Below are 13457 nucleotides of genomic sequence, written 5' to 3'. Positions count from 1 at the left end.
TTTGCGTCACCTTGAGGTCAGGTGATGCATTTCTTTGGCCAGCATAGTTTGGAATAAAAGGAATGGCTTTGCAGTTGCCTTCAAACCTTCCTTTCGGCAGGGAGCTGCGTCTTTATCTGCACCACACCTTAACATAATACCTGATGTCAGGTGTAGGGCAGGTGACTGTGGCTTCAGGTAAGCGGTCTGATGGACTTAATCAGGGCTGCAGGATCCCCACCAAAGACACAAGTTGGTGACTTTTCATTTGGTCGTTTGCAACTGAATGCTGGAACAACCTCATTGGAGAAGCATTGTGTCTGAGGTGATAGATGATATGGGAATTTTGTCTGAAGCTGTTTTTCCATGTATGCAAATCACCACTTGCTGCTGCAGCTCTTGAGTAGTGAATCTGCATGTGTGCACTTTCTCTTCAAAGGAAGGAGAGGGAAGTGCTTTTGCATATTTCTGTGTACTCAATATGTTCCAACGCTCATGGTGTTGGAGGAACGTTAGACAAATGTTTGCATGAAATACGCACTTGTTTCTCATCTGAATTGTGTGGGTACAAGACTCTCTCTTCATGCTTGTGTGCATATGTGTTTTCTTTTAGTAATATTTATCAACTGCAACATGGACGCAAGCAAGAAAACAGATCCCCCGGTGTCAGTGGAACTGGTCCAAAAGGCAAATCCCGACCGCAGCCCAGTGCCATCCATTTACGTGCCCGAACAAGGTGGCTACAAAGAGAAATTTGTGAATGCAGTGGAGGACAAATACAAATGTGAAAAGTGCCACCTCATTTTGTGCAATCCAAAGCAGACAGAATGTGGGCATCGGTATTGCGAGACCTGTATGAATGCTTTGCTAAGGTTAGTGTTTCTTGGTATTGTTTCAATGGGGTAAAATGGTACTGAAGGCAAGGTGCTGGCTTTCTATCCTAAATCCTTTCGTGGTCAAGTTCTAGGCATGAAGTAACTTTGCATGTTGAATATATATGCATAAAGTAAAGAGCAAACACCTGGACTAGTTTCATATCTAACAATCCACAAATGAGCTCACCAGACATTTTTTAATTGGGTCAAAGTGGGCAGGTGGGCTCCTCTGTGACCTCACTCTGGACTTCAGAGGCATTCCAGAAAACAGTGCTCTATGTGACACCAGGTATGCGATTCTGCCCCCCACCATAGTTAGGGGAACCATACATTTTGGTTGACTGTGAAGGTCAACCAAAACTCCTTTGCTCCTTAGTTAGTGCTTGATACATGTTACTGAGAGAAAGAGAGAGAGAAGACAGACTGGATAGGTCAGTCGGTAGACCATGAGACTCTTAATCTCAGGGTTGTGGGTTCAAGTCCCAAATTAGGCAAAAAAAATCCTGCATTGCAAGGACTAGATGACTCTCACGGTCCCTTCCAACACTACAATTCTGTGGTTCTATGACAGACAGATAGTCGGAAAGAATGGGATTATATTTTCCCTAAAGACCAAAGCAAGAGTTTTGAAACACCTGAGAGAGTAGCTAATTTTAAACTGCATCTCTTGTAAGTTGATGCTGATAACATTACCATAAATTATTTGCCGGTTCAGAAATAGTCCAGAGAAACGAAGGAGTTGACATTTTCGTATTTTGCCGGATAGATATGAAACATCCACGTCAACAATTATATAGCTGTAGAAGAAAACAGGGAAGTGAAGAAGACACTCAGCCCTAGGGCCTTCCTAGTGGCTCTGAGCTTTTGGAATGATGGGCTGCAATATTGTTTCAGGCAGTTGTTAATTGCTCGCTACTGCTGCTAAGCTCATTGCGCAGCACCTAGGCTTCTTGTCCTTCTTGATCAATCACTGTAAATATGCAGACATCAGAAACAAATCTTACTGAGTCCTACAGATAAAAGTGCTGTTTTATTGCAAATAAAGGAAAAAGTCTAGTTATTTCTTCCTGGATATATGTATAATGGAATCATAGGTTTGGAAGGGAACTCAAAGGCCCATCCAGTCCAACTCCCTGCACTGCAGGATATATTAGAGACGAAAGTCATTTGTGTATATTGGGTGGGTGGCACTGTGGTCTAAACCACAGAGCCTGGGGCTCGCCGATCAGAAGGTCGGCGGTTCGGATCCCCACGGCGGGGTGAGCTCCCATTGTTCAGTCCCTACTCCTACCAACCTAGCAGTTCGAAAGCATGTCAAAGTGCAAGTGGATAAATAGGTACCGCTCCGGCGGGAAGGTAAATGGCGTTTCTATGCGCTGCCCTGGTTCTCCAGAAGCGGCTTAGTCATGCTGGCCACATGACCCGGAAGCTGTACGCCGGCTCCCTTGGCCAGCAAAGTGAGATGAGTGCCGCAACCCGAGAGTCGTTCGTGACTGGACTTAATGGACAGGGGTCCCTTTACACACACACACACACACACGATTTTCGTAGTAGAATGCTGTCATCTCACGCTGTTAACAGCTGATAAGAGGGAGGCAAAATAATTAATAATAATTAGATGAGGTAAAGTGAAAGATGGGGGGGGGGGAAGGTTCCTGTTATGATGAAATCAACTTGGGAAGAATGAGACTTGTAATCCAAAATGCTAAGTTGGTGGGCATCTACTTCCCTAAGATGTTTAGGTATGTGATTGAATGTTAATTGTGTTTTCTGTGTTGTACCAAGCAAATGGCCTTCTGAAAGTGTGTGTGTGTGTGTGTGAATGAAATAATAATATGAATTTCAAATAACCTGAAAGCTGCAAAGAGTAAATGGCTTTGTGGTGTTTCGCTGCTCGTGCATTGTTGTTTGCATACCATTCCCCCTTCTATATAATTCTTCTAGAATCATTGTTTGCAGTGATTGTGTGGGCTCCACTTCCATTTCCAACTCCCGACTGTTAAAATGAATGGAGAGCGTGCCACCGCATTGGGTTTGGAGCTGTGGGTGGAAAGCAATTCCATTCTCGGTTCTCGTGTACTTGTTAGAATATAACGATTATGCCGTGGAGCCTTTAGCACTCTCTCTCTCTGGGTCATCTGAGGATAGAGAGACAAGAACCACTGAAGACAGCCCAGTGAAGATTACTGCTCAGTATGCAGCAGTAGTTTAAAAGAGCAAACAGGATGCTTGAGTGCATTCAATAAGGACTAGGAGACACTAGCACAGTATCAGATGAATGGTATTTGTTCTAATGCAGAACACAAGTTTCCTGCATTATCCTCATCTCAAAGGGAAGGAAAATTAGAGATGAAAGAAATGAAGAGAGTCAGTGGAGATCATAGAACTGTAGAGGTGGAAGGGACCCTGAGGGTCATCTAGTCCAACCCCCTGCAACACAGGAATCTCAACTAAAGCATCCATGACAGATGGCCATCCAGCCTCTGCTTAGAAACCTCCAAGGAAGGAGAACCCACCACCTTCTGAGGGAGTCCGTTCTGCTGTCTTAAGAGCTCTTACCATCTGAAAGTACTTCCTGATGTTTAGTTGGAATTTGCTTTCTTGTAACTTGGTTCATTGGTTCAGGTCCCATCCTCCGGAGCAGGAGAAAACAAGTTTGCTCCATCTTCCATTTGACAGCCCTTTAGCGATTTGAAAATGGCTATCACATCTCATCTTAAGTCTCCTCTTACCCAGGTTAAACATACCCACCTCCTTCAACCGCTCTTCATAAGGCTTGGTTTCCAGACCCTTGATCATCTTGGTAGCCCTCCTCTGCACACGCTCCAACTTGTCAACATCCTTCTTAAATTGTGGTGCCCAGAACTGGACACCAGGTGTGGTCTGACCAGGTCAGAACAGAGTGGGACTATTCCCTTGATCTGGACACTGTACTTCTGTTGATGCAGCCTAGAATAGCATTAGCTTTCTTTTCCTTTTGCTGCTGCATCACTCTGTTAACTCATGTTAAGGTTGTGAGCCTACTAAGACGTTAGGAAGTGTGTTGCTGTTAGCATGACAGCATTTAAAAGATGAGGATTAAATTGACTAGAGTAATCAAGGGCTGCAATTGCAGTAGCTAATATAGGTGATGCAAGGGCACCGTCTAGAACAGCAATTGCCGCTGCATTTTGCACAACTGAATTGCCAACATTCTACTCATCCATTAGGGACGCGGGTGACACTGTGGGTTAAACCACAGAGCCTAGGGCCTGCCGATCAGAAGGTCGGTGGTTCGAATCCTTGCAACGGGGTGAACTCTCGTTGTTCGGTCCCAGCTCCTGCCAACCTAGCAGTTCGAAAGCACGTCAAAGTGCAAGCAGATAAATAGGTGCCGCTCTGGCAAGAAGGTAAACGGCGTTTCCGTGTGCTGTTCTGGTTTGCCAGAAGCGGCTTAGTCATGCTGGCCACATGACCCGGAAGCTGTACGCCAGCTCCCTCGGCCAATAAAGCGAGATGAGTGCTGCAACCCCAGAGTTGGTCACAACTGGACCTAATGGTCAGGGGTCCCTTTACCTTTACTCATCCATTGAGCGGCAGACAATCTGGGCTGAAACTTTGGCACGCATACAGACTGTGCACTGGAGCTTTGGAGACGAGCAGGGATGTTGGACCTCTTTGGAAGATGCCAGCAGGTGCCCTTAGGAAGGCCCCCCCCCCAACTCATCGCTGTGCCAGCACTGTGCATGTCCAGCTGTCAGGGGGGCATAGTGAGCTGTACGGGAGCGGACCCCCCGCCACTCATGAAGAATTGTGTGTGCACACAGTGTGTCTGAAGGCATCAGCTGCAAAGCAACCTTATCTCCCAGCATTGTTGCTGTCAGTAAGAAAGGAAGCTTTCACTCTCTTATGCTCTTAAGGTAATCTTCTTGTTGCATCAAAGCCGACAAGTGATTGTGAATGGAGCATTGCAATAGCATTATGATGCTTTTGCAAGAGCTTTGGCTCAGTGTTGCAGGTAGACGGTCTTATGGCGCAAGTAGGGTTTTTTTTAAAAAAGAAACTGTTTATAGCCATGCTTTTAAAAGTTGACCCGGAACAGTAAGCTTGCTACATCATTAATAAAGTTATGGTTTCCCATTTTTAAAACATAGAATTTTAGAGATGGAATATGCAGCTGTCCCATGCGGGGATCGAACCTGCAGCCTTGGTGCTATCAGTACCACACTCTAATCAACTGAGCTGTCCAGGCATTTAATGCCATAAACTTTTGTCATAGCCGTAAATAGTATAACCCAGCCTCCTCCGACCTGGTGTCCTCCAGTTGTTTAGGACTACAACTCCCATCATCCCTGACTGAGAAGCACCTGGTTAAGGGAAGCTGGCACAACCTCTCTTGGGAAGACTTAACCTTGTTGGCAAAGAGAATGCAGACCTGGTGTCTTCGCTGAGCTGCTGCTAATAATAATAATAATAATAATAATAATAATAATAAACATAATTAATAATTAATAATAAAAATAAAATTATTTATACCCCGATCTCCCCGGCCAGAGCTGGGCTCAGGGTGGCTAACACCAATAAAATCACAGTAAAAACATAATAGGGGGAACAAGGAAACCAATTTAAAATACAGGTTAAAATGCAATTTAAAATGCAGCGTCATTTTAAAAGTAGCCGATAAATCAAGACCATAAGGGGAGGGTAACATAAGGGTCAGACTGAGTCCAAACCAAAGGCCAGGCGGAACAGCTCTGTCTTGCAGGCCCTGGGGGAACATGTCAAGTCCCACAGGGCCCTAGTCTCTTGTGACAGAGTGTTCCACCAAGTCGGGGCCAGTACTGAAAAGGCCCTGACCCTAGTTGAGACCAATCTAACCACCTTGTGACCTGGGAATTCCAAAATGTTGTCATTTGTGGACCTTAAGGTCCTCCGCGGTGCATACCAGGAGATTAATGCAAGGAGATTCATGCAGATCAAAAAAAAAAAAAAAAAAAAAAAAAAAAAAAAAAAAAGGAAGGGGGAGATAATAAAATTCTGCTTGAAGGAAAGTTGCTCTGAACATCACAGGGCTGGGTCCAGACTTGCGCTGAGCAGAGCTCTCCTTGTGCTGGAAGGATGGGATGTGAGGCTGAGTCCTTTTCTTCCCTGTAGCCCCCTGAGATGCTCAGCCCAGAGGGTTGAGGGGGTCATAGAATCATAGAACTGTGGAGTTGGAAGGGACCCCAAGAGTCATCTAGTACAAGCCCCCACAATGCAGGAATCTCAGCTAAAGCGTCCATGATGGACAGCCATCCAACCTCTGGTTCAAAACCTCCAAGGGAGGAGAGTCCACCACCTCTCCTGGGAGACTATTTTCTGGAAGAGCATAGGTGCTTGTGCTGGGGGTTGCAGTGGAAAGGGGAAACCAATAGAAATTGCCACTCTGCTCCCTTTCACTAGTGGGGAGCCTCTGTTGGATCAACGTTTCCTTTGCCCTTTCATTCATACAGGAGTAAGTTTTGGACCCAACTAAAAGGCTGCATTTTGATTTGATTGTTTGTATTCTGCCTGCTTTTTGTGTGTATGTGTGTCATTTAACCTCTGTGACTAGTGCGGTCCCACCCTTTGCCTATTTTTCTTTTTTTTTTAAATGTACTGACCTCTGTTTAAATTTATTGTCAACATATATGAAATGCTACATGTATGCAAACAAAGTTTTGGTGTAAGATCAGTTGTTGTTGTTGTTTTTCTTTTCTAGCTCTGCAATTCCAAAATGTACAGCATGTCAAGAAACAATAGTGAAAGATAAGGTATAGTTCCATCTCCCCACCCCCTCCCCCCAAAAAACCAAAAACAAACCACATTATTGTGCATCTTAAACTAGGTTGCTTTGCTTATCTCAGACAAGAAATTGGCCTTTACTTTCTGCAGTGTAAATGCATTTCTAGCTTTCTTTCTCTTGCTCCAGAATCTTTCACGAGTGCAGTTCTTGTATGGGTTGTCCTTTTCAAAAACAGGGCCCACCTGACCCCCAGGAAAGCAGGTAGAGCAGGATTCTTATAGCTGATCTTCTGACTCCTGATAGCAAACAGCTAATGATGAACTGTCTCCTTACTTGCTCGCCATTCACAAATAACTGCAGTTCTTCCCTGAGGAATCAGCCAAGGTGCGTGTAGCCAACAATCCATAACAGGCGGATAGAGATGTAGTTATCTTGCACAAGTTCTGTTATAACAAGGCAAGCATGACAAGATAGTTCTGCAGTAGGGAGTTTGCAAACAATACACCATGGGTAGCTAACATGGTGTCCTCCAGATGCTATTAGACTGCAACTACCATCAGCCCCAGCCAGTGGAGACGATGGCCAAGGATGATGGGAGTTGTAGTCCCACAACTTGTGGAGAACCCTACCACATTGGCTACTCCCGCAGTTCTCCCAAAGAACGTAGGAGCTGGTAGTGTTGAGGATCATGGGTTGTATTCACAAGAGTGCTATGGGAAATGTTTCATCAGTGCAATGATTTCTCTTCATGCATCAGAATGTTCTTCACCCCATTCACTCCCTAAACCTATTGTGGAGGTTCCCACAACACTCTGGAGCAGATTTGGGGGTTGTGGGGGAAAGAGGAGGGGGGCGAGGAGGAAGTCCCTTGGCACAAGTGGAAATCGTTCTGCTTGTGCAGTTGAATAGAGCTTCATGGATGTGGATCCATGCAAGAAAGGGAAGCTGTAGAAGGTTTATAGAGTCATGGTCAATTCACCAGAGAAGCAGATAGTTGCCCCATGGCAGCATCAGTGTTAAAAACTAGAATGACTTGTCTCTTCACATTTTACTAGTGTGGAGTTTGTCCAGTCCCCATGGGGGAAAGTAGATGAAGTTGCATCCAGCGATGAAAGAGCAGGTATTCCTCTCAAGTACAAGTATTGACTCGTCTTGTAGCAAAGCCAGCAGGTGATGCTTGACAGCGATCATCTGATGGAGATTTGTCACTAGGCAAAAGTTGGCGGGATGGTTGAGGCTGTCATGAAAACCCTGCTTCTGGTCCTGCTGCACCAGTTAGTGGCTCTGCGTTGACACTCAAGCTGGGCAGGTGCTTGGAAGACAGCTAGGCAGGTGCATCTGCTGAAGGAAAACACGCAGGGCATGTCCCAGAAGCCCTAGAAGGTTAGATGCTCCCTATGCAGAAAGTGTGCTGGTGCGCATTGTCCCTGATCAGGAGACACATAGCCGTGGTGTAATCTGCTTTGATTCGTAAGGACAGCTCCTCTGCTGCTACTGGGATGAGGCTAATGAATGACAGGCAGGTAGGAACTCGAGCCTTAAGGATATATACAGCCAGGTAGTCAACAGCATGCGGTCTCTAAGAACAATGCTGCATTCCGCAGTCCAAGAGAGGTGCAGTCATGCAGATAGAGGCTAACAAAGGGCTGTGGAGACGTGGGCTGCTGATGAAGTTCACTTGAAGGCGAATCAAATCGGAGGGATGCTGGGGAGCATGCAGAGAGCGCAGAAGGAGTAGGAGAAAGCCTGCTGTGCAAATAAAGCATTCATAGCAGAAGGCTAGATGTTGTGGTATGGATCACAGACCCAAACACTCCTTGCGAAGGCCGCACGCTCCAGGATTGAAGCCAGTTTACAAGGCTACATGTTTTTTGGAGCAAGTCTGCACAGCAGGGGTGGGGAGCAATTTTGGCCCCTATAGCTGCCTTTGCTCATGGGCAGGCTTCTGGAGACCAGATGCCAGTGGCATGTGGGGCCAGACTTAAAGCTGCATGCAACTCTTGACGATTGTGCAAAAGCCAGAGGTTTTGTAGACACACATACCTGCCTCCCATCATGGCAAGCAAAAAACTTTGTTGACATTTTAGTCAGGCAAGAGCACTCCAGGAAGGCACTAAGCAGGGCTGGTGACAGGTGAGGCCTGGGTGAGACCCCCAAGGACCAGATGGAGATGCAAGGAGGGCCACATTTTAAGGTTCCTCTCACCTTACAGCATACACTTTGTGCTAGAACTTGTTGGGAACCCAGATCATTCAGGGAAAAGCAGTTATGTACCCAGAAAATGTGGCGCCTATGTTGTTGAGTGCATTTCAACTGTGTGTGCTTTACGCCAAGGGTTGCCAAGTGTAGGGCACAAGGGCTTTGGCTGGGACTGCCTCTGTAATGAGCACCAAGTCATAAGCCAGATGTCAAGGCCACCAGTGGCCACTAGGTGTTGAAGTAGGTTGGTGGTTCATGCCCACCCAGGGACACCATCGTAGGTGTCAAGGCCACCTGTACCAATGAAGATGCCCACATTGAGCCCATAAAATGTAGAGGATGCGAGGTTCCAAGGCTGAGTCCGGGTCCTAGAGCGACCAGTAATGAGAAGACAGGAGATACTGAAGCTTGAACACCCTTTGTACAGAGAACACGCGATGCCGAGGATAGAGTTGGATATCAGGGGCAAAGGATGGGACCTGCCACTGAAACCATCATTGCTGAGAAATGTTAGGTACTGAAATTGGAATGTAAGCAGAGGAACTTTGCATTAAAAACCCCCAATAACTGAGACTTGAGCTGGGATTCAAACCTTTCAGGACAGAGAGAGAGGCTAGATATTGGGACTAGCACTAGGCATGAGTTAGTGCTGAGGAACCGTAGGACCAGAATACAAGTCAAACATCAAGACTGCCAGTTTAGAGAAACACTCTAGGTACCAAGGCATGTGCCTGGCTACTGAGACTTCCAGATCCAAGGAATGCCAGGTGTTTAGGCTTGAACTGGAGCCGGCCAAGAAATGCTCTAGGTACTACAGCTTTAGCAGGATACTGAGACTGTTCATACTAAGGTAATCCTGGTATCCAGACTGGAGCTGGGCACCAAGACTGCAGTAGTTGTATTTGAAACATGCAGGGTAGGAGAAAGGACGGCTGTCGATACCAGCCCCATGCCTCCGTTGCATTGTTGTGAGAACTGGGTCATTTGAAAACCCAACAGGACTGAATCCTTAAAACCAGGTGGTCTATGAATCAGTGTGAAGATCAAGGCTTTATGGTCAATGATCTGTGATCAAGACCAGTGTGGGATCAGAGGTAGGTGGCACAAGGCATGCCTCACGTTCCAAAACCATACCCAAGCAAGTTAATACAAGCACCTGGGCCAAATGTTGGACACTTAGGGAGGATATAACAATAGCATTGACATCAGACTGGGGATTGGTCCAGAGAATCGAAGGTGCCTGCTCAAGGGCAATTAATGCCCATAGAGGCACATAAACGTGAATCCCAACATAATGCAGGAAAATGGCGAAACACAAGGTGAGCAACAGCTCAGGTAGGCCCTGTTGCTCAAGCAAATATCCACCAAGGCAGCTATCCCTTTTGTACTCTGCCATCCCCAGGATCAGCCAAAGGCCAGTCTGGAATTTTCTTCCTCAAGAAGCTGTAGAGAGATGGCTTGCCACATGGAGCAGTGGTCAGCAGTTGTTGACGACATCATCCAGGAAGACTCCTCCTACTTCCTTATTGGAGTGGAGGGCGGGAAGGGAGGTGGGAATTGATAATGCGTCACCATGCCAAAGCTAGTTGAGCTGGAGGCTTCTTAGAAGTGTTGACTCTTCTCCAGTGCCTAGTAAAGACAAATCTTAACTGTTGTTTTGTGGTTGTTTTCATATTTCTTCACTCCATCATGGGTTTGGCCACCTGATCCCTTCTCTCATTCTCTGTTCCTTTGCTGCTACTGCAGCTGAGCTTGTTGCATTTTGGCTACAGAGCGTTTTTGGTGCACACTCTTCACTGTCCTATTGCGTTTCTCTCCTCCCTGGTTGCTCATGGCAGATTTCTATAACCCAGTGTAGGCTTTTGTTTCATCATAAAGCCGATTTCCTTTCCCACGGGCCATCTGTCCTATCTTCAGATGTTCTAAACTTGGGTCTGTGTGGTCTGCGGAAAAGAGAGTTGGGTGTTTGCTGGGCCACAAGAAGCATAGTGTGTTCTGCCACCGGTGATGGGGTAGACCCTGGTTCTCTCCAGGTGTCATCAGCCCAAGCCTCAACTCCAACCTATGTTGAGAGGCATATTTAGAGGGGACCATATCAGTGATCTGTGATCTCACTTTGTCTGTGCATACACCACAATAAACCTGTGGGCATCATATTGGTCAGAAGGAATGAATGCTCATTGACTTCACTCAGGCTCTCTTGGCTCCATGGGGCCTAGAAAACTGTCTGGGTGATTCAAAATCAGTTAATTTTGTTTATTTATTATATACCACCCTTCATTCTAAAATCTCAGGGCGGTCGACAGATTAAAATACAAGATAAAAGCAAGTTTACTGGTGTATGTAGTCTAGCCTTCCCAATCTGGTGCCCTGCAGATGTTGTTCGACTCCCATCAGCCCCAACCAGCAACGGCCCATTGGTCAGGGATGATGGGAATTGTAGTTCCTTTGGAAGGGTGCCAGTTGGGCTGATGTGGTCTGTGGTCTGCCACTTCATTATCCCCACAAAAGGTTAGGTGAGGTTGTGGCTGTTCAGTGTCTTCAGTCTAAGAGGCTTCTTCATGGCTGGGCTTTTTAAAGTATAAATCTGTACCAGCTGAGGATATGAAAGGTTACCTACAGAGAATATTCAGTAGCAATCTTCTGATTTAATTTGGAATAGCCAGTCATGCTCTCCCCTTTGATTCATTGGGATGCCAGCTAAAAAATTTGTAGCTCCTCATTCACGTTGCTTTGCACAAAACCAAGAGCAAACCTGCTTGTGTCCTAGCTTTTTGTACTCGTGCACCTGCTAATAAAAAAAGGCAAATTATCTGAGCAGAGAAACAAGTGTTCTAAAAGTGTAGACAACCTTCAGACCTGTATTCATAGCAGAGCAGAAGAACATGATATAAATAAAAAAGAGCTTTTTCCCAGGCTACATTGGACATCACAGCAACACTGTTGTCTTGCTGTGCATGCAGAAATCAGAATGTTTTCATTGTGCTGACTGATAGCCTGTCGGCACGAGGTGACAGCAGCAGCACCCGCGCTCAAAACTGGTGTTAGCCGATATTGTTCTCGAGAAATTGCTCTGAAAACAATTTTCCTCATTTCATGCGAATCTCTGTGTGTCTTTATATAGCTGTTAAAAAGCTGGCCTTTTAGTCAGCCACTTACAATCATGCAGCAGAGCTGCAATAGTGTGGAGACTTGGACCATTGCTATAAACCATCTGTTAAATGTCTCTTAATTCTAGATATTTAAAGATAATTGCTGTCGGAGGGAGCTTCTTGCCCTTCAGATATTCTGCAGGAATGAAAATAAAGGTTGCAGAGAACAATTGACCTTGGGACAGTTGCTTGTAAGTAGTCGGAATATCTTGCAATTACTCCCCCCCCCCCCCCAGTTTACAGAATGGTGTGGTCTGTGTTCTGTGGTCAACTAACTAAAGTTCCCCAGCAGCTGCGTTCGCACATTAAGGTAAGCCAAGGTTTCTCAGTTATGCACTTTAATACCCACGAGCTGCCCAGATGCTCCTGCGTCACCACTCCCCTGGTGCAAGTGGGAGAAATGAAAAAAGGAAGTTGCATCTAAGAATGGCTTCCCATTACATCTCATTTATTTCTCCTTAATAAGGCAGGGTTGCTACTCAACCTTAAGCCGTGGTTTGATATTGGCTTAAGCCATGGCTAGTCAATAGGCTTAGCAGATCCTAGCCTGTTAGGGAGGAGCCAACCACAGTCCTGGGTTTGGATGCGATGGGAAGCCAGTTTTTAACTGCAGCTGCTTGTTTTGCTTCCTGGCTCATGCATAGGGAGGGAGTGATTGGGCAGCATGTGCAAGTGTGCCGTTCATCCAAAGTAAACTACAGCACGCCAGAAACCTTGGCTTATTGTGATGTGCAAACGTGTCCACCCTATTAACCAAAACGAGGGAACGAATGTTGGAAAGCAGAGCAGCTAATGACCTCTAGACCAGTGTTTCCCAACCTTGGGTCTCCAGCTGTTTTTGGACTACAACTCCCATCATCCCTTGCTAGCAAGACCAATGGTCAGGGATGATGGGAATTGTAGTCCAACAGCAGCTGGAGACCCAAGGTTGGGAAACACTGCTCTAGACTACGAAACCTCAAATATCATTCCCTGTTGAAATCATTAAAGGTGGATTTTGAGATCTCAAAAAAACAGACCAAGCATCTTTCTCTTGCTTTTCCCAACACTTACTCCCCCTACTTTCTCTCTCCTGGTCCAGCCCTCAGTCAGGTCACACTCCAGTCACTGTTTGTGACCTGTCAGATCAAAACCAAAGCACCAGAATAAAGTGACTATCTGGCAGGGGGTGTTGTAAACCAGCTCCTAATGCAATGTGAGAAAAGGCGCTGGTTATCCAAGCATCGTTGGCAGAATCTACATTTTCATCTGCATCTATTGGAATTGCTTTTTCGACTTTTTGATTGTTTTATCGCTTGTATGATTACCATCCTGAGCTCCCTTGGGAGGAAAGGTGGGGCATTTAATTCATTAAATGTGTGTGAAAAGGAAGCGTTTGAAACAGTGGGTAGAGGAGGCAAGATGTTTGGAACTGTGCCATTAGGATTTGTGTGGTCACGAAAGATGTCAGGTACCAATATTTTGCTTTTTTGAACAAAGCTGGGAAACCTCCTTACCTTTTCTAGGTGC

General features: G+C 45.9%; 1 protein-coding gene across 2 annotated transcripts in view; it reads left to right on the top strand.

Moving 5' to 3' along the window:
• TRAF3 (TNF receptor associated factor 3) overlaps positions 1-13457 on the top strand; it is a 100459-nt gene that overhangs the window by 47559 nt on the left and 39443 nt on the right. For both annotated transcript variants that reach the window (XM_079947300.1, XM_079947299.1), the window contains exons 4-6: positions 593-851; positions 6574-6625; positions 12035-12139. In XM_079947300.1, the coding sequence (XP_079803426.1) occupies positions 613-851; positions 6574-6625; positions 12035-12139 (396 nt within the window). In that variant the 5' untranslated portion in view covers positions 593-612. The remainder of the gene's footprint in view (positions 1-592; positions 852-6573; positions 6626-12034; positions 12140-13457) is intronic.

Source organism: Podarcis cretensis, assembly GCF_951804945.1.
Source record: "Podarcis cretensis genome assembly, chromosome: 1".
NCBI classification, from domain to species: domain Eukaryota; kingdom Metazoa; phylum Chordata; class Lepidosauria; order Squamata; family Lacertidae; genus Podarcis; species Podarcis cretensis.
The sequence above is the reverse complement of the archived record's forward strand: the minus strand, read 5'-3'. Positions and strand labels throughout refer to the sequence as shown.